Source organism: Podarcis liolepis (genome assembly GCF_965112155.1).
Source record: "Podarcis liolepis genome assembly, chromosome: 7".
Lineage (NCBI taxonomy): Eukaryota > Metazoa > Chordata > Lepidosauria > Squamata > Lacertidae > Podarcis > Podarcis liolepis.
In genome coordinates, this window is record NC_139561.1 from 68,281,469 (window position 1) to 68,306,022 (window position 24,554).

A 24,554-nucleotide genomic window follows, 5' to 3' on the forward strand; every position below is an offset into this window, starting at 1 on the left:
GCATTCTGTCCTCACTGTGGCCAACCAGAAGCCTCAAAGAAGTCTGCAAACAGGGCCTGAGCGCAACAGAGCCCTCCCCACTTGCGGTTACCAGCCGCTGGTAATCGGAGGCATGCTGCCTCCATCAGTGGAGGTACAACACTTTTTGAAAAGCGTGCTTGAGCTGGGCTCCTTTGGGAGGAAGGGCAGGCTTCAAAAATTGGTATAAAAACCAATTACAAAAAAAGCACAACACACAGAGAAAATTAAATTATACAATAAAAATAAAGGAAATAAATATAGTAATAGCATGGCCCTCCAATCTAGAACTCTCTCCTAATCCACATCAAGGCCTCACACCAGAATGGGGCCTTGTGCCATTTTCCTCGTGACACCTTCCCACAAACTGATATTTCCCTGTGAAGTTGGTGCTGTTTACTGTAAGCAGCACTTTCAGAGGGCAAATAGCTGGAGGGGGGGAGAGTGAAAGTGTTGTCTGTGGCAAACCAACCCCAGACTGAGAGTACATCTTTGGGACTGATGTTTTATCCATATAACGAGGGGCCACTTTGAGCATACTTTGCTAAATTGCAAAAGCTATAACTTGTGGTTTGCCCTACTCAAAGTAGGTTATACTTTTGTCGGCAGGTGGTGAACAAAATCCTAGCCAAATAGCTCTACATCCCTGCTGTGTGTAACCTTTGGTCAGTGTTAAAGGAAATTTCAAATGTTCTGTGAGGGACTCCTCCTCGCATGCGCCCAACAATATTTCTGGGTTTCTCATCTGTATCTTCTGCTGCCATCTTGTCTCCGACAGATCCTTTCAGAGAATCACCAGCTGGGTTCTCCTCCTCTCAATCTGTCCTTGATTCTCTTTCTTTCTTTCTTTCTTTCTTTCCTCCCACCCACCTCTCATAGGAGAGTGTGGGATCAAAAGATGTCTTTAAGCCTGCTTCACACAATGATGCTTTCTCCTACACAGGTACTCCACTGACATAGTCATGTGTGGATTATGGCTCAGCATCATCTTTTGCTTCAGTTGTGAGTGTTAGGAAGCCAGTTGGGCAGGGCCTGTTATGGAGTGAAGTGACTGCCTCAGGTGGCAGGTGCTTGGGGGCTGGCAGTGGGTGATGATGAGGGGCTGAGAGGCCAGAGCAATGACTGCACACACACACACACACACACACACACACACACACACACACACACACTATACTCTTAAAGCACATGACTCTCCCCCCCCCAATAATCCTGCAAACTGTAGTTTAGGGGTGCTGTAGTTTAGGGGTGCTGGGAAGTGCAGCTCAGTGAGGGGCAAACTACAGTCCCCAGGATTCTTTGGGGGAAGCAGTGTGCTTTAAATGTATGGTGTGTACACAGCCACTGTCTTCAGCCTTAAAGTTGGATATATGTAAAGAAAAATACCTCTGTGTAGGAAAGGGTGCTCAAACTTTCCTCAGCAAATTTGGCTGGGTTTTAGTTGAATCTTTTTGCCCCAGTGTTGGATCTCTTCTCAGTCAAGGCTCAGTTTAAACAGTGGGCCAGCTAGGAACACATTATTGGGGGCCATGGAGGAAGAATTTGAGGCAAGATAAGACAGTTGTATCCCTTTGCCCAAAGCCTTGGACCGTATTTGCAGTTTTTTAAATAATAAAAAAGCTGTGCGAGCCAAAGCCTGCCAATGTTCCTTTCCAGCTTTTAAAACATCCTTGGGCAGCTGGCTCCCTTCCAAAGCCAGTTTGGCAAAATCACTCCAGAAGCCTTGCTATTGAGGGCTTAACTTCCTTGATGATTGCAGCCATGCGTGATCCCCAAATTTTGACTGTGAGTGTGTTTGCTCATGCTGATTCCTACCCTAAATCGTAATTGTTCAGGCACCTTGAGAGAGGGGTTTGTTTGGCATTCTAGCACTGGGGAAAGCTGCCACTATTGGGGGTGGCTGGGATGTCAACCAGACAGTGATTGCTGCTGTTTTTTGTTTGCAGCATCCCTCTCACTCTCTTATTTCTGTTTGTGTAACAAATTGCTTAGCCCTAGCTTGATTCTATTCCCAATAGAACATTGGGCTCATTCAGGCTATCTTTTGCCCCATACTTTCCAGGCACAGGCCTGCACTTTAAAGCTTTGTGTCCGGGTGGGTTTTTTCCCCCCTGTCGCTTTCCCCAGGAAAACCCACGTTTTACCGCTGAATCAGAGCAAATGGCAATTTGCAGAAAACTGAGCTAGTGTTGAAATGCAGGTTTTCGCAGGGAAAGCACTGGGACAAACAAACAAGCAAACAAGCGTTCAGACATGGGGCTGTAAAGCCCAGGACCGTGCCTAGTAACACAGCACACAGCACAAAAGGTAGTTTGGATGAACCCATTGCTCCTGTCATTTTTCAGAACTCTCTGAAAGGCAGGTGCATCTCCCCTCCCGACAAAAGAACAAACAAATTCAGAGTTCTTTAAAGGGAACAGAAGCTCTGCCCTTCTGGGGGTAGACCCCGTCTCAATCTGAAACATAAAGTACAAATCTCTTAAAACCTTATTCTCTCTTAACTTGGTCCATGCTGCTTCTCTGTTCTTAACTGTACCCCTGTCCTTGGCTCCAAACTAAAGCTTATAATTTTGCCATAGCTCTATTATGTCCATTCCTCTCCAGTCCCCGTTAACCAGAGCACTAATGCTAGCCAAGGGGAACCTTCTATTTATTTGGCGTATCAGTGACTCTCTACCAGAAATGTGTGTATTGGGCGTGTTTAAAGGGGCATTGTGCTTTGATATTGTCTCTAACGTCATGTCCCCAATTGCCTCCTCCCAACCCCCTTTTTTTTTGTATCTCCCTTGCACGCTGCCTGTCGTCAGAGAGGACAACCAGCAGTAGGTGTAGCTGTGTGTGAAAGAACAGTGGGAAGTAATGGGCTGTCTCTGGAACCAGGAAAATCTATGAACCTTCTCTTAGACCCACTCCCTTCGTGGGGCTCTTTCCTCATAGCCAAGAAAGGCTATTATGGGCCTGTTTTTATGCATTCAGCAGCATCAAATGATCTTGATTTTCCTGGACCATAGAACATTAGCCTGCTGCGAGGAGCTTGCATGTTTGATTGTTCCTCCTTGCACATAGAAATGTAGCATGTCTTCAGAGGAAGCTACCTTGAAATCCCTGGCCTTTTAGTTTTTCATGTGCCAGTGATTTTATATATATGCAGGAATATTCAAATGTGCATCCTTCTCTTCCATGCTGAAGTGGTACAGGCCAGGGAAATCGTTAACTCCTGGCTTCTGCTGAAGGCATAAAACTGTCTCTGGGGATGCTGCTTACATTTTGCTTTTCCCTTTTCCTGCATTCAGCAGAGGGATGGAGGGAGAACAGGGACTGCTTTGAACTGAATACTGTTAACTTTCTGATTGATTGTGTGTGTAACGGGAATGTGCAAACAAGCAGCTCTTGTTTGCTTTTGAAACTATGGGCCTTCCCAAGGGCAGGGATGAGCAGTGGAGATGAGCTGTTCAGAGCTGACCAGAGTCTGTCTCTCTCCCTCCTCTGCTCCCCCCCCCTTATTTTTTTGACTGAGAGCATGGCCACATGTTACATTTGCCACGAGAGAGCAGCTGAATCTCAAAGGTTTTTCCAACAACTGGCGGACAAAGAAATTGCACACTGAGTGGCGTAGGATCTACTTGCTTGCCAGCATAGCCAATAAGAAAAGAGAGATGGGGAGACGGGAGGGGGAAATTGGGTCAGGAGATAAAAACGACCAAACAGCAGCTCCACTTTCATCTGTGTGTGCAAATTCTAACTCCTCCAGCCCTTTTCCTTAGGCTCAAAACAACGCATCGCGTTAATTATGTAGTGTGCAGGTACTTCTTGAGGTTTTTAAAATGAATACCTAGTGCAGGAGGTTGGGGAAGTTGCTACAGAGAATATAGGTCGCAGGGACTGTGGTCAAATCCTTCCCTCTCCCACCAGTGGAGGCTGGTCTGTGAGGGCAAATGGGGCACTGCCCCACCGGCCTCAGTATGCCCTCAGCCTGGCTCCACCTGCTTGTCTTTGTACTTAGCAAGCCGTCCAGGGGAGTGCCTGAGACTGTCAGTCTCCTCCTTAGTCTCAGTATCGCCTTGTAGAAATGAGCAGGGAGGAGGGCTGCAACAAAACTAGAATCGGTTTGCTCCACCTGTCACTGGCTCTACCTGCTGTTGGTCACCCTACCAGGCTGCTTGCATGCTATACCTTTAAATTTAGGGGAGTGTGACTGGTTTGGTTCAGTCGAACTGGGTGCAGAGCCTTGGGGGCGGCGCAACGATTATTTAGAGGCATGGGGGCACAGGGCATGGCTGAAATTTGAGATCCCAAGGTATGCCGCTGCTTTAAAGCACATTTGAAATGCCCCCCCCCCCCGAATTCTGGGCTCTGTAGTTGGTTTGTGAGGTTGCTGCGAGTGGTACCCCTATGAGGTGTAAACTAAAGTACCCAGAATTCTTTGATGAAGAAGATGTGCTTTGAATGTGCTGTATAGTGTGCAAGCAGCCCCGTTCTTAACAGGAACCAGTCACCACTATCACCCACTGAGGCCCCTATGAAACTCCCCACCACCACTACCCCAGCAACACACACACACACACAAAATCTAGAGAAAAGCTCCCATTGCCCTAGTGAGTTTCCCCTGCTAACTGTTGCACATGTGTTCAGAAGCATGCAGACTGGTAGATCTATGGGTGAATTGTGGTAGGCCATCAAGGGTTTTTGATTCCCAGTTGTCTTAACAACAGCAACACTTTAAAAGCTCTCCTCCCTTCAAATAAAATAAAATAAAAAAGCATTGCTGAAATTTGGGGGTGGGTTGGGAACCAACCAGAAGTGGATTTTTTTTCTGTGAAGGAAATTGTGAGCTCGCTTCTGGTACTGATCACATCTGCTCAGAGGCATCCTGTTAATTCTTAGGCTGGGTACACACCACACATTTAAAGCACATTTCCCACCCCCACCCCCACCCCCAATTCTGGGAAGTGTAGTTTACCCCCTCACAGAACTACAATTCCCAGCATATTTAATTACACTTTGGCTGGGGTGGGTGGGTAGGTATTGTGCTTTTAATGCATGGTATGTATGACAACATTTTGCACCTCAGGTTAGACATTAGGGGTCTAAGTAAGTAAGTAAATATGTATGTAAGTAAGTAAGTAAATCAGCCTGAAGTCTGTCCACCCTGGGATTAGTTTATTCCTCTAGTGGCGAAACTTTAAGAAGCTCTCACGTGGCAAGTGTATTATGTGGGGGTGTCCCAGTACATGCTGCTCAGAAGCAAGGCCTCTTCTCCCTGTGCTGGTCCTATGGCTTCCCTGTGGTGTGGCTGAGAAAGTAAAGGATCGAAAATGTGAAGCTGTGGAGTCACCATGGCGACTACTGGATTCTATTCCCAGCTGGCTTTCCATCTCTTTTCCCTTTCCTTTCCCTCCTTGTTTTTTGTAGCTGTTCAATTGAGAAATAGCTGCTCTCAGAGGGGGGGAAAGCGAAGACTTTGACGCCCTTAGTTAAAATGTGGTATTATTATGCCCTGTTGCTTTTAGTTCTTTTCTCCTTCCCACCCCAATAAAAGCTTTAAAAAGTGGCTTATGTTTAAAAACAAGTACACACCAGGAAAGAATAAATCGTGGATTGTAGTTAGTGGCATTCCTACTCAGAGTACTCCTATTAACATTTATGAGCATGACTAGCGTAGCTCCATTGGTTTTAATGGAGCTTCTCTGAGTGTAACTTGGTTGGATGCAAGTCCATGTTTTTACACTTATGGGAACTTATTTATTTATGTATTTATTTAAATAATTCCTATACCGCTTCACATTTGCAAAGGAAACAATCTCGTATCAGTTTTGTAACCTGCCTTAAATAATCAAGTAGAACCTTACAAACTATCAAGCAGTACAAATGGGAATCAGACACAATTACAATGCTGATGCACATTTAAAGAAGCATAATAACAAGAAAACAAAATATTACCCTAAACATTTTACACATTAAAAAAAACCAAATACAAAAATAAGTGCCTCCAGATGATTAGCTGGGTGTAACATCCTGATTCTTGGAGAGTTCTTCCCATGCTCCCTTTTGCACCTTCAAATCTTATGCCTTGCTGTGGAATACCCAAGGAGGTGTACAATAAATTGATAGCCTAATTAGCCATCATTTGTAAGCCACCACACAAGCTCATTCATAGGTGGAAGTGGATCGTTTAGGTTGCAATCCTGGGTATACTTAAGTGCTATCTGCACCATAGATTTGAAGCACCGTCACACCACTATAAATGGTCATGGCTTCCTCTGACGATACAGTTCACATAGTGGTTTAACAATCAACCCCTCTTCCCAGGGAACTCTGGTAATTGTAGCTTTGTGAGGGGGATAGGGGGGTCTCCTAACAACTCTCAGCTCCCTTAACAAACTACACTTGCCAGAATTCTTATGGGACGGAGAAGCGGTATGGTACATTTAAAGTAGTATCATATTTAAAGCATTATCGTGTAGATTGGGCCTATATGTCCATCTAGACCAGTATTGTCTACTCTGACTGGCAATGACTCTCCAGGGTCCTGGGCAGAGGTCTTCTCCATCGCTACTGACCTGGTTCTTTAAACTGGAGATGGAATCTGGGACCTTCTGCATTCAAATCAGGTGTTCTGCCGCTGAGCTTCAGCACTTCCCTGGGATCTATGGTTGCTGTTTGTAATCCAGCCTGATACTTGCAGACCGCTATAGCAACCTCTGCTCTCAGAATCTCCCAATAGCAGAAATGGGGTTCCTTCACCTATCATTTAAGTGACTGGCTGCTACTGGGACTCAGGAGTTGAGCACTGCGTCATTGCGAGGAGAGTAATCTCAATCAGAACCGATCAGTGTCAGCAGCCATTTTAGGTTTCCTTGGGAATCTGCTTAGCAACAACATTTCCAAACCACTGGCAGGTCTGCTGGCAGGGTGGGAGATTTTTTAAAGTTTGAGTTGATATTTATTTTTGATTTGATATTTGTATTTTCCACTTTTCTTAGAGCATTGTGGAGCTCAAAGTGGCTCACCATAATAGTAGCATTACAAACGGACAAACATTAGTACGTATAATCAAAAAGCACAATAAGGTAACCCATAAAACAATTAATAGCAATCGGCACAAACTCATAGTGATTCAAAATATCAGAAATGTCTGGGCTGCTGTCATCTTCCTTTTCCTCCTCCTCGCCCCCAAATCTCAGTGGTGCAGTTAGGTATTGTTAGACTTTGGTCTTATTCTCCCCATCTCTTTTGCACAGTAACATAGGTTATGTCAAAATATGGTAAGCCAGCCTTTCTGCATCTGATGTCTCCCTAAAACCCTTCCTTGGTGGCGACACTGCCAAGTCCAAAAGCCTGCAGACCCATAGCAAAGGAATTATGTGGGTGCTCTCTAACTAGCTGCCTTCTCTACTCCCCTCCCACCAGCTGAGGAATGAATTCTGTGTGTTCTTGCTGTGCCTTTTGTGTGTTTCCGTGTGACTTTTGTAGTCCTGGAGCCTTCCTTGGCAAGTGGGCGGGGGGAGGAGAGAGGGAGACTATCCATATGTTGTATGCCACCTGGGGCACAGACTTGTGATCCTGACTTCTTCATTAAAGCTTGTGGGAGTTTGATTTCTCCAGGGCTCCAGTAGTGGTGTTGCTTGCGGTCTTCCTTCTGCAATGTGACCTGTTTGCAGAAACACAACCTGAGGCTTGGGTCTCTCTTGGTGAGAAATCCCTACCCCCAAACAGTCATGCATCTTTCCAAGAGTAGCCTAAGATGAGCAGTGCATGGGGGGGGGGGCGCATCCTTCCTTGGGCAAAACCTAGTTCTCCCACAAGCAACAAACTGCAAGCTGTTGCAGAAAGGGTGGATCTGGGGCAGCTGGGGAGCCACTTGATGGTGGTTTAATAACTTAACCCTATTTGCACCTGGAAATGCAAGGAGCAGGTTGATTGGCTGGCTGCAACCTCAAGCCTACTCAGTGGTAGAACAAGTGGCGTAGCGTGGGGGGAGGCACAGGGGCAATTGCCCTGGGCACAAAATTGTTAGGGTGTAAAATTTCAGTCTCAGTATAGCTGGTAGGCACACCCTGCTATGCGTGAGTTGTCATTCTCACCCTCTTAGTTGAATGAACCAATAGCCTGTTGGCCATTATTGTGCACAGCATGTAATTTCACAAGGACCTGTACTTGCTTCTGCTTAGATCCCTTGCTGCACTAATCAGTTATTTCCCATTAGTGAACACATCTGAAGTCTTAGCGTTCTTTAACTTGTGCACTGTTCAGGCTGGGGGAGGTGTTTAATGGGTGGAAAGAACAGGAGTAACAAAGAGCCCCACTTTAAACAAGACCAATTTCCCCCATGGTAGTGTGTGCTTGTGCAGTCCCACAGACACAAATAAAAGCCACTGAATTTGGCCTCCCAGAAAAATAGTCTGTTTTTAAAAGAGAGAGAAAAGCAAGCAAGTAGGTTTCTTAGTTTGCTTGAAAACATGTGAACAACGGATGCTGTAGTCTTGGAAGCCTGGGGAATTGCAAACTTAAGTTTCCAGTGAGGTGGGGGGCTACAGCACCCTGGCCCTTCCCCATTATAGCAAAGTTCAAATAAGTTAGGTAGAATCAGGTAGGTTTGCAAAATTATGCAGGTCAGCTTGTAGTATTTCAAGTCTAAGCACAAGGGGATTTGGGGGGGGGGTATGGTTTTGTTTTTTAAAAAAACCAAGGCAGAGAACACACCATCCCAAGTGATAGCACAGAAGGTACAGGAGGAACAGGGAGCTGTTGCCCTCCAGAGTATGTTGCTGGACTACAACTCCATCATCTCTGACCACTGACTGTGCTGCCTGGGGCTGATGGAGTCTAGCCATATCTGAAGGGCCTAAGTTGTCCTTCCCTGAGTGATAGGGTGTAATCTGTGTGAATATCCCAGGAGTGGGTCTTGCTTTCCCCCTTCCTGGAGTGCATCTGTCCACCCACAAAACGGCATTTGCACTGTGAGAAGTGTCTAAACAAACACTGGACATTTACAGGATTTGGTCCTCCGTGTGGGGGTGGAAACAGTGTCTTATTCTCAAGAGATGTCGCAACAGCAGGAGTGTCACCTCAGGTTTTCGTTTTGCTTTTCAGATGATGGGCTGGGAGACAAGGGATAAGATTTACTGCAAAATGCAATGATCTCCTCTTGGATACCTTTTTAGCTGTCCCAAACAACAAGAACACACAAACAAACCATACAATTAATAATATTTTTTTCTGATTACCTTTTTTCATACCACAGAATATCTAGAAATCTCTTTGCTTATAAGAAATTTTTATGTAATGTCTAAAATGGGCTGGGGGGGGGGAGAAAGTGTTATTTTCATCAAAACACACAGAGAGAGACTGTTCTGAATCACTGTTCAACCATTCTGGGACTGAACTCTTGACATCTCCTTTGAAAGTACCCAGTTCCTTTCACTCATGTTCATGAGAGTTACCAATTCTTAAATTAGATTTATACCACATATCTCAGCCAAGATGGCTGAAATAAGCCCATGATAAAAATCCATTGTAAATTATAGTCTCTGATGCGGCATTGCTGATCTCCCTCCACAAGTCTCTGCATATCTGTCTTTTAGTAAAACCCTGTATTATATAGGTGTGGGTTTTTTTGCTAGTTTCCATTGCAGGTTTGGCTGGCCATTAGACACCCCCATGAGTGCAAATCTTAACATTAAAACTGGTCTGAGGCTTTAACACTGTGATCATATGCATCAGGTGCACAACCTGTTGCCCCGCCCCCTCCCCATGTTGTTGGACTCTGCCCCCATCAGCTCCTACAAGGGATGGTGGGAGTTGGAGTCAGAGAGCAGCTAGAGGGGCGCTGGTTCCTGGGCCTGATCAACATCTGTTCAGAAATTAAGGCTGCAATTCTATACCCAGTTACCCAGGAGAGAACCCTGCTGAATTCAGAGATTCAGTGCATTCCTAACCATACCTCTTCAGAAGTGTATTCTACTGAATTCAGTGGGGACCGTCTCAGTAGACATGCTTAGGACTGCTGCCTGACAACAGTCTTTTGCATGTCTACTCAGAAGTAAGTCACCTGGGAATAAGCGGCACTGAACACTGTTGGATGGAGCTAGTATGAACTGTGCTGCAAACTTAACTTTTCCTCACTTTTCAGAAACAAGGAGAAAGTGCCTCTTGTAACTTGAGAATGGCCAGCTTAGAGCTGAGATGGTCTTGTTCCTAACAATTTAATTCTTCTCTTCTGCAAAATTGGGTATCTAATATGGTGCCCAAATGCCTCATATCTTGGATGTTACCATGTATTGATTATTTTATTTGATGTTTCATATTTAACAGTATTCAGGGAGTGACATGCAATGGCACGGCACCTGATGTGGCGTATGTTTGATAAGATGCAATGGTGCACAGGTTCTGGCAATAGAGAGCCATTCACATTTCATGATGCCCACCTGCCTAACTAGGGCACAGGGAGCAAGGTGCTAAGAAGTCTAAATTGCTCTAATTCTGAAATTAAAATCCCTAAATTTTCAAATTAAAGAAGTCTGCAAATAAAGATGTAAATGGTGAAGCTGGCAGTGCCGACACGTGTATGTTATGAAATCCAGCCATTCACAAATTACACAAGTTGCACCTTCCAGGTGAAGTTGTTTCCAGCGCTGAGGAAAGCAAGGGAGAAGTCGCTGTTACAGATCTGCCATTTTGGCTGAGCTAGGTGCTCCCCCTGCTGTCTGTTCTCTTGCCTGGTGAAGTGTTTTCCCCACCCCCCTGTGTGTCCCCCTTCTCATTTGTTCCATCACATTAGGATCTGATGGCTGATCTCCAAGGAGCTGCCTTGATAAGCGTTTCTCTTGCGGGAGGAGTTGCTGGAGAAGAGGAGCCTGCCTGTGGCTGCATTAGGAGCCAGGACTCTTTCCCTCTCTCTCTTCTTCAAATGGAGCTGCTGAAGTGGGAGATCTGCTCCAGACCTAAACAGCCTATTGTCACAATGGGTGATGCTTGGCTCAGATACCTGGACCCTTTAGACTTGCTGTGGAAATAGTATAAATATATACATGAGATACTAGCAAGCTCAAGCTGCAGGGATCTGCTTCGTATGTAACTGTGTGAGGCTAAGGACGCCTTCAAATGATTGTGGGGTTTTCTTTCTATTTTTTCCCCTTCTGTGCAACCTGCTTTTGGTTGATTATCCTTATTCTAAGCCCACATGGATCCTGTTTCAGTACCTGCCGGTCCTGTATATTTGTTTCTTAAATGCTGCACCAAAAGTGGAATGTCCAGTGGAACTTGGGGCTACTTCACCCGTGTGACTTCTTTCTCCCTCCACCCAATATTGTATAAGCCAGATCACTCTAAAAGGTCAGAGTCTTATGCAGATGTCAAGACACTTGAGTCACGATGTTAGCTTCTTGCACAAGAGAGTTGGGGTGGGTCTCCTTCACGCTCGTTCTTGCGAGTGAGTTTCCAGTAGGGGAGTTGCATCGAAGCAGCTGACTTGTTAACTCCGAACCCAACCGATGTTGGACTCCATTGGAAGTTGCCTGTCCATTAAAGAGTGGGTCCTTCTAAGAGTCCAGTTCTCAGCTGCCTCCCTGGAAAAACAAAGAACACCCCTTACTGTGGAACGGCAGCAAACACAACGGGGGAAGACGCCTCTAAAATAAAATGAAATATTTGTGGAACGCATTTTGTGTTTTTGTTATTGAACAGTTCGTACTTCTACGCATTTGGGGATAACTTTGATTATAGCCGCAATGTTGTAACCTGCCCTTCTTTCATCTAGTGCCATTGATATTTCGGACTCCCGACTCCCATCATCCCCAGCGAACATGGCTGATGGTCAGTGATTTTGGGAGTTTTAGTTCAATAGCGTCTGGACAGCACCAAGCTTGGGGAAGGCTGCTGTAATATTTGCCAGCTACTGCTTTTATAACATTATTCTACTGGAAAATTTGTTTAACTGAAATATTTCTAAGCGGCTTTTCTGTGCAGCTTGCAGGAGTGAAAATAATGTAAAAAAGAAAAGAACCCTTCCACACACATATCTTATTTGTTCCCCTAACTGTCCAAGATAAAAACCAATACCTGTACTCATTAAACAACTCTTCACAGCACTCCTAGCCCAGAGTCAAAGGCAGGCAGGACTTTACCACCATCCTAGTAACAAATACTTAATATTACTCTTGCTAAAGCTATTGAACCTGGGAGCTTCATATCGGATGATATGGAGGCAATGTGCTCTTGTTGCGCGAGTTCATTTGCTGTGTTTGGCAGAGCTAAGCAAAGAATGTCTGTACTGGACCCTCCCCCCGAGAAGCAAAGGCACAGTGAAATATAGCAACTTGTTTCTTATTTCCTTTAAAGAAAAGGCTGTGCTCAGAGGAGTTTACCTTGATTATTTATTTGCAGTCTTCAGCCATAATGGTTCTCAAAGCGGTTTCAGGATAATAAAATCAGATTTATAGGTGGTCCCTGCCGTTCTCGCTGTGATGCATCCCTGGAAATATATGCAAGCACTGGAAAAGGTACATTTCTAAAACAGCATGATGGCTCTGGTCTGAGAGAGTGCCAGAGGGGAGAGGTTAGACCTTAGCAGCAGGGATGGAGTTTGCGGGGGGTGGGTGGGTGTGCCCATTAGTAGGCTCTGCCAACCTTTCACAGGGAGGGAGCAGCAGCAGCATCCTGAATGCTGGGAGGTTGAGAGCCACTGTTTAAATTTTCCATAGTGCCCTGGATTGATACTTTAGGATATGTATGTTTTTCTCTATACATATATGCATCCTGAGCACTAACACTCCAACAGATCTTGCGTCCCCATTAGGTTTCCAGGGGGGTCACCAAAGTCACAACTCTGTTTCTCAACGCAGCTTCTCTGTGTCTTTTAAATGCAAATGGATCAGATTTCTCTCTCATCCCCAGTGCTATTTTTCTAGAAAAAGAGGTGCCAGAACTCACCATGAGCACCTCCCTCATTCTCTTAGAATGGCAATGGTGCCCACCTGAGAGGTGCTGGAACTAAGTTCCTGTGAGTTTCCCCTGGAAAAAAAGCTCTGCTCCTTCCTAACAGAAGCCCACATATGCACATACTCATTAGTAGGGATGGGATTCGCAATCACAGACTGACGTGACAAGTCCCCCCCCCCCCGCAATTCCCTAGGACAAACACTATTCATTTTGCAAAATGGTTCATAAAAACTCAAACAGGGAACCTTTGGACTATTCTTATCACCTAATTGGCTTTGATTCTTCGAAAAATTATGAGCCCTGTAAATTTAAAGCTTCTCATTACCCATTATCACCATCCATTTGTATGCCCCCAGAGGTATTGAATTTTATCTTGAGTTGTGCACAATGTGAAGTCATCAAAACGCAACGTCCATTTCAGTTAGTATTTACAGAATCATATCCAGCTTTTTAAAAGTGTGTATTTGGGTAGAGGAAGTTACTTGGATGTTGTTTCTGTGAGTCTTATGTATCTATCATCTATTTATATATTATTTGCCACAAGAAGACTGGGAAAGAATCAAGGTGAAACAAATCATATGCACGTTTTGCTAGGAAGTAACCAGGATTGAACTGGATAGACTTAACTGCAGAATAAACATGCATTGGATGAGGATAAATGTTCTCCATTCCTAATTTATTCTCTCTTCCCCTCACCCAAGCTCTCTCTTTCCTCCCCCCCCCCCTTCCCTCCCGCCTTTTCTCTTTCTTTTCTTCCCTTCCCTGCACTTGGAGGCCAAGCCCCCATGGTGTTCTCTTGGACTTACTTCTACATATAGCTGCCGTAGCAAACCTCATCCTCTCTCTTCCTCTCCAAACCTGCTTTTAATAGTCCCCACTCCATGATTTAGAATACATTCACAGGGTGGTGTTTGCCCACAAGTGACATAGAAGTCAATGGGTTATGGCATGAGACACTCAGACTAACACAGAGGTCTTGACTTTCCAGGCCAGGGTATGGGTTGTATTCATGAATTCTGTGTTTTTAAAAATATGCTACTTGCTCAATATAGAAAAGAAACACAACCCCCCCCCAAAAAATCCAGTAACATTTACATTTCAGGTGAAAATATTTACTGCCTGGCCTCCCCAATGTTAAAAAAGTCTCTGGGTTGTTTCCTGTTTCGTGTGAGAAATAAATGAAAAGCATCACGTGATGAACTGAGGGCGAGAAATGAGAACCCTTGCGCAATTAAGAAATGACCTCTGTTTTCTTTATAAAGCTAGGCTAGAACAAGTAAGCTTTACGACCTCCCTCCTCCCCTAAGTGAACAATCCTCTCCTCATGCTCTGGAGAGACAAAACAGATAAGAAACATGAGAACAAATGTTAATGGCTCCTTAAGCACCTCCATAAAACAGAGTTCAAGGGAATACACAGTTCAAGAAACAGTTGCAACATTATAATGCCATCTTCTAAACAGCTGCCCTTCAGTTTTGGGTTTTTTGGATTTTGTGTGTGTGTGTTGCAAAAAAAATCTGTGAAAATGCCAACAGTCACTTGAAACCTGATCGGCTCTCAAACATTCATGAACATGCAAACAAGGAAGAGCTCAGTATCAAATTTGCCTTTTCTGAATGTTGTTTTCACCCCTGCTCATTAGGCAAATAGAAGGGGAAAGTCTTCTGCACAAAGTGAAGTTGTGCATGTTAGTTTCCTTTAAAGGAAGAAAGAGACTATTGATTTGAAGTCTGGCACACGTTATGCTATTTGGGTGAGGCAAAACATGACCTCTTCACCACCTCTACACATACCCTCTGGGGAATGAGAAATTAATAGCCAATAATAGTTCTTTATTGCTGCTTTCTTGACTTGGAACCATGTTGGGAAATCTTCCCAATATAAGCCTCCTGGAGTGTCATTGGTCCCAGCGAGTATATAAGGAGAGCAGGACAGGGAGACAGTGAATTGCACAGAGGAACAAGCAAGCCATGGATCTGGAGCTGTGTTGCAGAGTTTTTGCAGTCTTGCTCTGTTTTCCCACCTGGATGGAGGCAACTGGTGATCCCAACAAATGCGCAGGTAATAGATTTTAATTTCTTGCCAGTAAGTAAAGCCATTTTGTACCATGTCAGGCCAATGGTCCTGCCAGCTCCATATTGGCAGCTCTCCATGATTCTTATGGAGGGTGAGAGGAGAGTCTTCCCCAGTCGTACTTGGAAATGCCATGGTTGAGCCTGGGACCTTCTGCATGAAAAGCATGTGTTCCACAAATGAACCATGGCCTCTTCCACCCTTGGAGAATGCTGAACATCATACAAAGCTCATGATGGGAGGAGTGGTTTCTACATTTTTGTGAGTCATTTCTACATACTTAAAGGTTGGCATATCCCTGGGTACACAGAAATATATATGCTTGTAAATTATTGTTTTTAAAAGCAAAACACCAAATGGTCTGATGAGGACCTTTGAACTTCTGAAAGCATTCAGGTGTCAGATGAGATTTTGTGGGAGGTGGAGACAGAAGAGGGAACTGGTGTGCTCAAGCCCTTAATAGTTTCTGGTAGATAAACTAGGGTTGGAGGAATGTGAGCTGAGAGGCTAAATAACTCAGCTCCCAGAATTATTTCAGGAGGATGAAAGGGGGGCATATTTTCCAGCTGTTCAGAACCCCCACACCAAGATATAGCAATAGGTTTCAATCCTGAGTCCTAGAAAGGAAGGCATCGGGGCCTGGGAAAGGGGAAAGATGACAGTTTCCCTTTCCTGAAATCTCTCTCTCTCTCTCTCTCTCTCTCTCTCTCTCTCTCTCACACACACACACACACACACACTGGCTATAAGGTTTTCTGAAGCCCTGAGCAAAAGCATTCCTCTTAACAGGTGGGGATACACTGCAACATTTTGTTTCAGGTACCACCTGATATATATATCTACATTTTTTTAAAAAAAAGTTGAGTTTTTCATTCCCACTTGATTTTCATCCCCCTCTGTGGAGTTGTGCTGTCCTTTGAACTGTGACACTGGTGCAGTGCCGACTACTATTAGGCAAAGGGAGGTGACTGCCTCAAACAGCAGATGTTAGGGCAATAGAAGCACCTGCCTGGCTGTTTTCCCCATGTCCCCCTGGTTGAAACTTTCTCCTCTGATAGAGTTGTCAGTGTCACATGGCCTGCCCTATACCCCTATATAGTAAGCAGCCAGTCCTGGATCGTGGTCTTCTGCATAATGCCCAGGGATATAAGTTTTTACTGAGCATAGCAGGGGTAAGCACAGGTCCCAATTTGGTCCGTGGAGCTGTTTTCCCCAAACCATGCCCACCTGCCCCACACCTGGGCCAATATGTAACATCAGGTGTGGAGCAGGTAGGGATGCAGCTGGCACAGCTGCACATGCAAGTTCCCCATGGATAGCACAGCTGATCCTTGCAGAGAGAAAGGTTGCTCACTGCTTGTCAGCTGATGGGCGGTGACTTCAAGCCCCCTGCATCAGGGAGGAACTGGATTGTGCAGCTGATCCCTACAGAAAGGGAAGTGTTGAGCATATAGGGATGGCAAAGTTCCTTGACTTGTGGTTCCCAATGACAGAATATCATGGTGACCTGAAAATGGGCAGTTCAAGGACACATTCCAGCCAGGCATAAAAGAAGGTGTGTAGCTTGTTGAAGACTGATGAGGGCCAGAAAAGAGAGGCCTCGAGGGCCACATATGAGCCTCCCCATGACGTTAGCATAGGGGGTGAAATACTTCATTTCCTATCTTTTCCCACAGAAGTGAAGATTGTGGGTCTTTTGGGTGATGAGCAGCTTTGCCTTCAGTGTATTGTTACGATTTGCTTAGTAACAAGTTTGTTTTCTCTAAATATCAGGTGATCAAGGAGATCTTTTGGCCCTCTGCCAAACCGGTGAGTTTCTTTCTTGCTTCTCTTGGGAAATGCACCCTCTGCCATCTAGTGGCTTAACTTTATAATAATCCTCAAACTCTAATATATAAATTTGCAAGGATGTTGTCACGTTGCAGTTCAGTTTGCCCCAGACAGGTGGCACTGAGAACTACAGTGTGACGAGCTACTGGGCCGTCCGGCAGGTGGACCAGTGGACAGTGATGCAGGTCAAGGTGATGTGAGGAGGAGAGGCAGGTGGGCAGCTCAGGCAATTAACCTAGGTGAAGCAAAGGGGAGGTATCTGGAGAACGGAGATGAGGATGGGCAGCCCAGGCAGGTGAGGAAAGGATGAAGGAACTGGAGATGCAGGCAAGCCAGCAGGGGGCCCAGGTGAGTTGCAGAGACCTGGTGAGGTCCAAGGATTTCTTTTGTGAGGTGCAAAGGGAGGGAGAAGGGGTTGGCCATGTGTTCGGGAAGGAAGGTGGGGGCTGACAAAGTTCAAAGGAAGGGGGGCAGCAGTTGGTGAGTTGGAAAGGGAGGGTGTAGGGGGTTGGCGGGAGAAGCAAGTAGGGCTTCAACCCTAGTGTACTATATGTTGTTTAGTTATTTAGTTGTTTAGTCATGTCCGACTCTTCGTGACCCCATGGACCAGAGCACACCAGGCACTCCTGTCTTCCACTGCCTCCCGCAGTTTGGTCAAACTCATGCTGGTAGCTTCAAGAACACTATCCAACCATCTCATCCTCTGTCGTCCCCTTCTCCTTGTGCCCTCCATCTTTCCCAACATCAGGGTCTTTTCCAGAGAGTCTTTTCTTCTCATGAGGTAGCCAAAGTATTGGAGCCTCAGCTTCACGATCTGTCCTTCCAGTGAGCACTCAGAGCTGATTTCCCTCAGAATGGAAAGGTTTGATCTTCTTGCTGTCCATGGGACTCTCAAAAGTCTCCTCCAGCACCATAATTCAAAAACATCAATTATTCAGCGATCAGCCGTCTTTATTGTTTTTTTAAAAAAATATTTATTAAGATTTTACACAAAACATACAAAACAAGTTTTTTTAAAAAAAGTTAAAAATGATTAAACCAACTATTACACATACAAAAAAGAAAAAAGAAAAAAGAAGAAGAGCTAATAAGAAAGTTACCAAAAAAGAAACCTAAAAAACCGGTAGTTGAAAAAATAAAAAAGAAGAGAAAAAAGAAAGAAAAATATCTTAAAAAGAAATAATCCATTTTTCAATATCTTTAAGTTCATTTGCTTATTTCCTTGACCTCCTCACACCTCCCCTTTTGTATTCCCGTTTAAAAGTCCTTTCAGCAAATCCTTACCCTCTTTCATTTATCTTTACTCTATAATCTTAACCTATCATAACTATATATTTTCATCCAAATAACTATCTATATTTACATATTCTTATTAGCCTTAATACCAAAACCACTTATTTTCAGTCCAACATCATTTTAACATTCATTAATTTTACAGTATTTCTGTAGATAGTCTTTAAATTTCTTCCAGTCTTCTACCACCATTTCATCTCCCTGGTCTCGGATTCTGCCAGTCATTTCTGCCAATTCCATATAGTCCATCACCTTCATCTGCCATTCTTCCAGAGTGGGTAAATCTTGTGTCTTCCAGTACTTTGCAATAAGTATTCTTGCTGCTGTTGTAGCATACATAAAGAAAGTTCTATCCTTCTTTAGCACCAATTGGCCGACAATGCCCAGAAGAAAGGCCTCTGGTTTCTTCAGGAAGGTATATTTAAATACCTTTTTCATTTCATTATAGATCATTTCCCAGAAAGCCTCAATCCTTGGGCACGTCCACCAAAGGTGAAAGAATGTGCCTTCTTTATGGTCCAGCTCTCACTTCCATACATCACATAGTACACAAAGACAACAGTGTACTATATAATGATCCACAAACTGCCCCCAAATACCTACGCCATGGGTAGTCAACATGGTGGGATGATGGGAATTGTAGTCCAGCAGCTTCTGAAGGGCACCACGTTGCCTACCCTAATTGCTTATGTGACAGTAGTTCCTCAGGGCTGCCACGATAAGGAAGCGAGCCCATTGTGAGCTCTTCAAAGCCTCCCACAATTCTCCTTTCTTCAAAGGCATATGCAGACTTTGAAATCCCACAGCTTTTCTTCCTTCCTTTCATTCATTCATTATATATGGTTTAACATTCCCTTTTCGTGGTACGAAACGCGACTGAGCTGCTGATAAAATCCCAACATCATTAGGCAAAGGAGGGGCTGCTTCTAAATGCTTCAAAAGCCCCAGTGAATGAAGTTTCACATGTCTTATAAATGTAGAAGTGTTATAAAATGTATGGATAAAAGGATGTCTCTTTTACCCAAGGGCCAGTTTAAAAATGTGGAGTAAAATTTGTAATCTGCATTAGCGACCTGTAGGAACACTTCTAGGCTAAAAGCAGACAGACTAAACAAGATCACTCTCACAAACACAAATAGCAAAATGAGAAACCCAGCTTTTGTGTGGACATTTTATAGTCTACAATGTGAAAAAGGTGAGCTTTAAACTGTGTCGTAAGCAACAGCAATATTACATTAAACCAGCAGCTCCCAGACCTGCCCCCTTGGTTCCACAAACTCATCCCCAGTGCTCCCTACCCCACCCTATAAAAATATTTATTCAGAATAGTGGTTTCGACAGCCCAAAAGGGAAGATAATAACATAGTAAAATTCACAACAGTCACAATTAATTGCACATTCATTCAAAATCCAATTAAAACAAATTAGTCAGATAATTCAACAAAACCAATAAACTTGATCCAGTGATACCAGCTTTTCAAAATCTCATTCACACTTCCAGCACTCCCCACGCTAGGTAATCCCCCCCCGGGGGTGGTACCACCCTCTTGGGAAACTGCTGCATTAAACAAGTGAAAATGAACCTATGGAGTGGTCTTAATGCACTGTCATCAATATATGCAGGTTTTTCCATTGGTAGCACTGATGTTATGGAATTCACTCCCTGCTGGTTAAGAGAGGCCCCCATCTGTATAGGCATTCTGCTGGCTTTTGAACTGTTTGCACAGGCATTCCTTTGACTGCTTGACCTATTTAATTTGTGTTCTGGTTTAGCAGGATTTAATTCTGGATTTTAGAGTTTTTATTGGATCCTTTTATTATGTGTTTTAATTCCAGATGTTTATATCTGAATGTTTCTCTCATTGGTTTTTATACTTGTAAACAGCTTAGAAACCTAATTTGGCATTAAGTGGCATATAAATAATAATCATAAAACGACATTTAATTGGAAGCTATGGTGGTATCCCTAGCTTGCTACATTTCCTGCCCCCATTGCTTTTCATCTTGCCTTTTCTCATTTGGCATATTCTCCCAGCACCAAGAAGCTGCAAGGAGCTGCTGAGCAAGGGGGAGTTCCTGAGCGGCTGGTACACCATCTATCTGCCGGGCTGCTGGCCCCTGAGGGTCTTCTGTGACATGGATACTGATGGAGGGGGCTGGCTGGTGAGTGGCTGCTTTGAGGTGAAGGCAGTGCTACTGCAGTGTACTACGCCCTGTATTGTTATTGGGATTTTTTGCTCCCGTTGGGTTTGATAATTTATTTATTAAACTTATTCACCGCTTGCAACCTAAATGATCTCCAAGTAATTTGCACTTAAAAAAACATATACACAAATAACACAGAGAAGAAAATTCATGTAAAACATTAACATTCCATACAACATGGGGAAATCAAGCTCGCTCTCTGACACACACACACACACACAGAGAGAGAGAGAGAGAGAGAGAGAGAGAGAGAGAGAGCGCAATGGAAAACTTTGTCATTACGCTAACATGAGAACACGGCGGTTTTTCCAACCCACTAACTAGCAGATTAAAATAAAAACACAAACACCGATACTCCTGCATTCCATAGCCCAGAAGTTGGCCCCCTTAAAAATCCCCTACCCATACCTTCCAACACAACGCAGCCCAAATCCAGGATGTCATTTCCCAGGTCTGCACTTCCATGCCTGTGAAACCTAGGGTGGGACCCTCTTGCACTTCAAATGTTGCTGGACTCGAACTCTTAGCAGCCCTATCAGGCACGGTCAATAGCTAGGGGTGCTGGGATGTGAAGTCAAGCAACAACTAGAAGGCCATAGCCCCTGCCACTCAAACACTGGATGTGAGAGACTGAATGAGAAAACAATACATTTACAGGTGATGTACTCATTTTTTCTGCTATGCTTGTTTCTATATCTCTTTCTCAGGTGTTTCAGAAGCGGTTGGATGGGTCTGTTGATTTCTACCGTACCTGGAATGACTACAAGAAAGGCTTTGGGAACCAGCTATCGGAATTCTGGCTGGGCAACGAAAACATTCATCTCCTGACACGGGAGGGTAACCCCGCCTTTGATCTGGGGATAAGGGTGGAGGGGAAATTACCGTATTTTTTGCACCATAACACTCACTTTTTTCCTCCTAGAAGGTAAAGGGAAATGTCTGTGCGTGTTATGGAGGGAATGCCTACGGGTGGCATGCCTTCGGATTTTCCTCCTCTAAAAACTACGTGCGTGTTATGGTCGGGTGCGTGTTATAGAGCAAAAAATACGGTAGATTTGGTTTACAATGAAAGCTGAAGTTGCACAGCCATACCTCGAAATGCACACTTCTCTGAATTTTGCAGTGCAGTTCTCCAGCTAAGTAACGTGTACAAAAAGTGCATGTACAAGGGTAAAGTGAGCATACAAATGAATGTATTAGAAACCACGTACAAAAGGGCATTATATTGGGGAAAATAGTGTGCATAAATGTGTATATTCGCACACAAATGCATGCATTCATTCAAAACTGATGTAAACATGTGGGGAACTGAATTTAACACTGGAAATCTGAAAGAAACCAGAAAGGACATATTTGCCAATTCCTATCTGGAAGAACATTCTTTCCAAGCCAGTAGCAGGGACCTGCTATGCTATTGTGAGCCTCTGGGAGGCAAAAGAGAGCTGTGTTTTTATTCCATCACAACAATCATACTGGATTTATTTGCAGCATCCTATCTGTGCAGGATTTTAAAATACAATGTCTCCACTACCCTCTTCCACCCCACTCTTCTGATAGCAGCCCCCAGTTCAAAACTTTAAGACACCCAGTGATGTGTTTTGATATGACAGGCGCAGAAACCATTTTTCAGCCTGAGGGCTTGGTCCTATTGTGGACAACCTTCTAGAGGCTGCTTTGGAAATATTTCTTGTGCCACATCGCACACAAGTTTTTCAAGTGTGCAAAAGGCAAAGTTGTGCTGAATTTCTGTCCTCTTTTCCTTAGGGGAACACCAGCTGCGTGTGGACCTGGTAGACTTTGACGACCGCAAAACCTTTGCTCATTACCAGTCCTTCCAGCTCAGGGGAGAAGAGGAGAAGTATCAGCTTGTCATGGGGCAATTCCTGGGTGGCACTGCAGGTGAGGGACTTCAAACCTGCTTTCCACACGCACTGTGGCCTGGTTCACATGCCACTTTAAACCAGGAGTGGACCTGGTCAGAGGCATTTAGTGCATATACTGGAGATAACGGATCTCTGATATCAGATGGTATCAGGTGACTGACAGGTCGACATGGTTTGCCTAAAATGGTCGCCTGGGCCAAATGCAGAGGCCTGGTGGGTGGGCCTAATTAGGCCCAAAGGCTCCCTGCTGCCATTTTAAATTATAGTTAAGCTTACCTATGGTTTGAAGGTGAATGTGCAGTGCGCTGGTGCCCCTGGTGAGATTTCTCCTCCCTGCTTGCTCTGCTGCACTGCTGTGAGCTAAGTCATCGTTTGAACTTGGGGTCATGGTTTGTCTCTCTCCAAACAAACTAAGAACTTTAAGCAAGGTTTGTTCTTGGTTTGTTTGTAGGGGGGAAATAAACCACAACTCTGGGTTTGGATGAAACACAGAGCCAAATTATGGCTTAGCACAGTGGCAGCAGGAGCAGGGAGGAATGAAGGGATATAGCAGGCCAACAGTTACCCAACCTGCTCTATTCTAGCCTGCTGCTGTCAGGTATGTGGTGAACATGGTGAATCAAGGATGATCCAACAGCTGTTGTACAGGGAATTGGAGGGGAGGCAAATCTTGTCCTTTTCCTCAGGCAGCAAAATATATTGAGCTGGCCCTGTCACTTTGAAGACCGACATATTTAGTATTCACTCATTCCAGACCAGGGATTGCTGTTTTGTTACTCCAGCAATGGCTGCTGTTGGAAGTGTAACAGCAGAGATCATCTTGGGTGCAACTAAAGGGTTAATTCTGTTACTGTTAAAGTCAGCTAGCCAAGAGGGGAGGTGCGGCTTAGCAACTAGGCAGAGCAGCTTGATGTTTGCTGAGGTAGCACATGCTCAGATTGGTTATGTTGGCCTGAGGGAGTTTTCCTCTGTATGTTTGGTTGACGTACAAGGCTTCTGCCAAAAGAAAGACAAAACCTCTCTGTTTCTCCTCACATTATACACTGTTTTTGTTCAATTTCCTCAGTAAACAGTTATCAGGATTTCTCTTTTCACTGCACTCCATTTGCATTATTTAAGTGACTTAGCTAGACCTCCAGCTCCTGACAGGATGCATCACTGGAACCTTACCTGCCCCCACCCGTTCCTAGAGCTACCATTTAAATTTCCTACAGTGCCCTGGAGCCGTACTGCATTGGGGGCACTGTGGGAAATTAAAGTGGTTATTCTCCCACCCAGCAGCCGCTCAATGCTGATCAAAGGGCTGCTTCTCCTCCCAACCAGATGAGCCCACTAGGGCCTACTGACATGGAAAAGGCACTTTGACCAAAGCTTCCTCAGACCCAGAGGCACTGATGCTGTGGAGGGCAGGGAGAGAAATGTAATGGGCAGCAGACAAAGGAAAAAAGAGAGCACTTTTACACCACCTCTTTCTGCTCTGCAGGTGACTCCATGACCTTTCACAGCGGGCAGCGTTTTTCCACCCATGACAATGACAATGACACCGGGACACAGAACTGCGCTGTCACTGTGCATGGAGGTTGGTGGTATGCCAACTGCTATAGGTCCAACCTGAATGGAGGCTATCCAATTGGTGATCGGAAAGGGCAGGTCTATGGCATTGACTGGGCAACTGGCAAGGGCGTTGGCACCTCCTACAAGCGCACAGAGATGAAGATTCGCTAAAGAGGTCCCATTTGAGGCCTAGAAAACAACCAAAGGGAATGAGTAAAGCAAAAATTAAGCAGCTATATGGGTGTTTGTGTGTCTCTTTATTTTGCATGAGGGATTATTCTGCTTCCAAAATCTGTTCAAGCTTTTAATAGGTGAAGGAGAGGCTCCATTAGGGCAAAACGTTTACTGTCCATACTGAGGATGACTAAGAAGCAAAAAATTTCAAATCACAAAGGCCAAAATCAATAATAATAAAAATACAATTCAGCCCAAAGTACCTGGTTTATTCAACAAAATACTCAAATATTGAAACTGCAGCTAGCTATTTATTTATTTGCTTGTTAGCTACTTGATCAAAGTGCTCTCTAAGCAGTGTGCAAATAAAACACACCTAAAGTCCACCACTGCCAGTTAGAATACTTAATATTTGGCAACCTTTGTAAATGGATATGTCTGACTTTGTTTTGAGCTAAATGAAGCAGTCCCCTCTAGCCTAATTCTGGCCACATTCACACCATACATTCAATGCACTACAATACCTCTTTAAACGGTCATGACTCCCCGCAAAGAATTCTGGGAGCTATAGTTCGTTAATGGTGC

General features: G+C 44.5%; 2 protein-coding genes across 3 annotated transcripts in view; both read left to right on the forward strand.

Annotated features, from left to right (window-relative positions):
* Window positions 1-11,679, forward strand: part of CD164L2 (CD164 molecule like 2) — a 35,148-nt gene extending 23,469 nt beyond the window's left edge. The window contains exon 6 of one of the 2 annotated variants that reach the window (XM_083512259.1): window positions 10,799-11,679. In XM_083512259.1, coding sequence (XP_083368385.1) covers window positions 10,799-10,805 — 7 coding nt within the window. In that variant the 3' untranslated portion in view covers window positions 10,806-11,679. Of the gene's footprint in view, window positions 1-2,825; window positions 7,619-10,798 lie in introns of those variants that run through there. The other variant, XM_083512258.1, reaches the window with a different exon arrangement.
* Window positions 11,680-14,599: 2,920 nt separating this feature from the next.
* Window positions 14,600-24,031, forward strand: LOC310710909 (ficolin-2-like). The gene is made up of 6 exons (XM_083512226.1): window positions 14,600-15,018; window positions 16,804-16,839; window positions 20,189-20,316; window positions 21,066-21,195; window positions 22,123-22,257; window positions 23,725-24,031. Exons 1-6 carry the CDS (start codon window positions 14,928-14,930, stop codon window positions 23,964-23,966), a joined length of 762 nt encoding a protein of 253 aa, XP_083368352.1. The 5' UTR covers window positions 14,600-14,927; the 3' UTR covers window positions 23,967-24,031.
* Window positions 24,032-24,554: the final 523 nt, after the last annotated feature.

Excerpts from the sequence above, each read along its gene's own strand:
- LOC310710909 (XM_083512226.1), top strand. The coding sequence starts at position 14,928 with ATGGATCTGGAGCTGTGTTGCAGAGTTTTTGCAGTCTTGCTCTGTTTT. Across the intron at positions 15,019-16,803 it reads TGATCCCAACAAATGCGCAG|GTGATCAAGGAGATCTTTTG; the intron begins GTAATAGATTTT and ends TCTAAATATCAG. Across the intron at positions 21,196-22,122 it reads TCATCTCCTGACACGGGAGG|GGGAACACCAGCTGCGTGTG; the intron begins GTAACCCCGCCT and ends TCTTTTCCTTAG.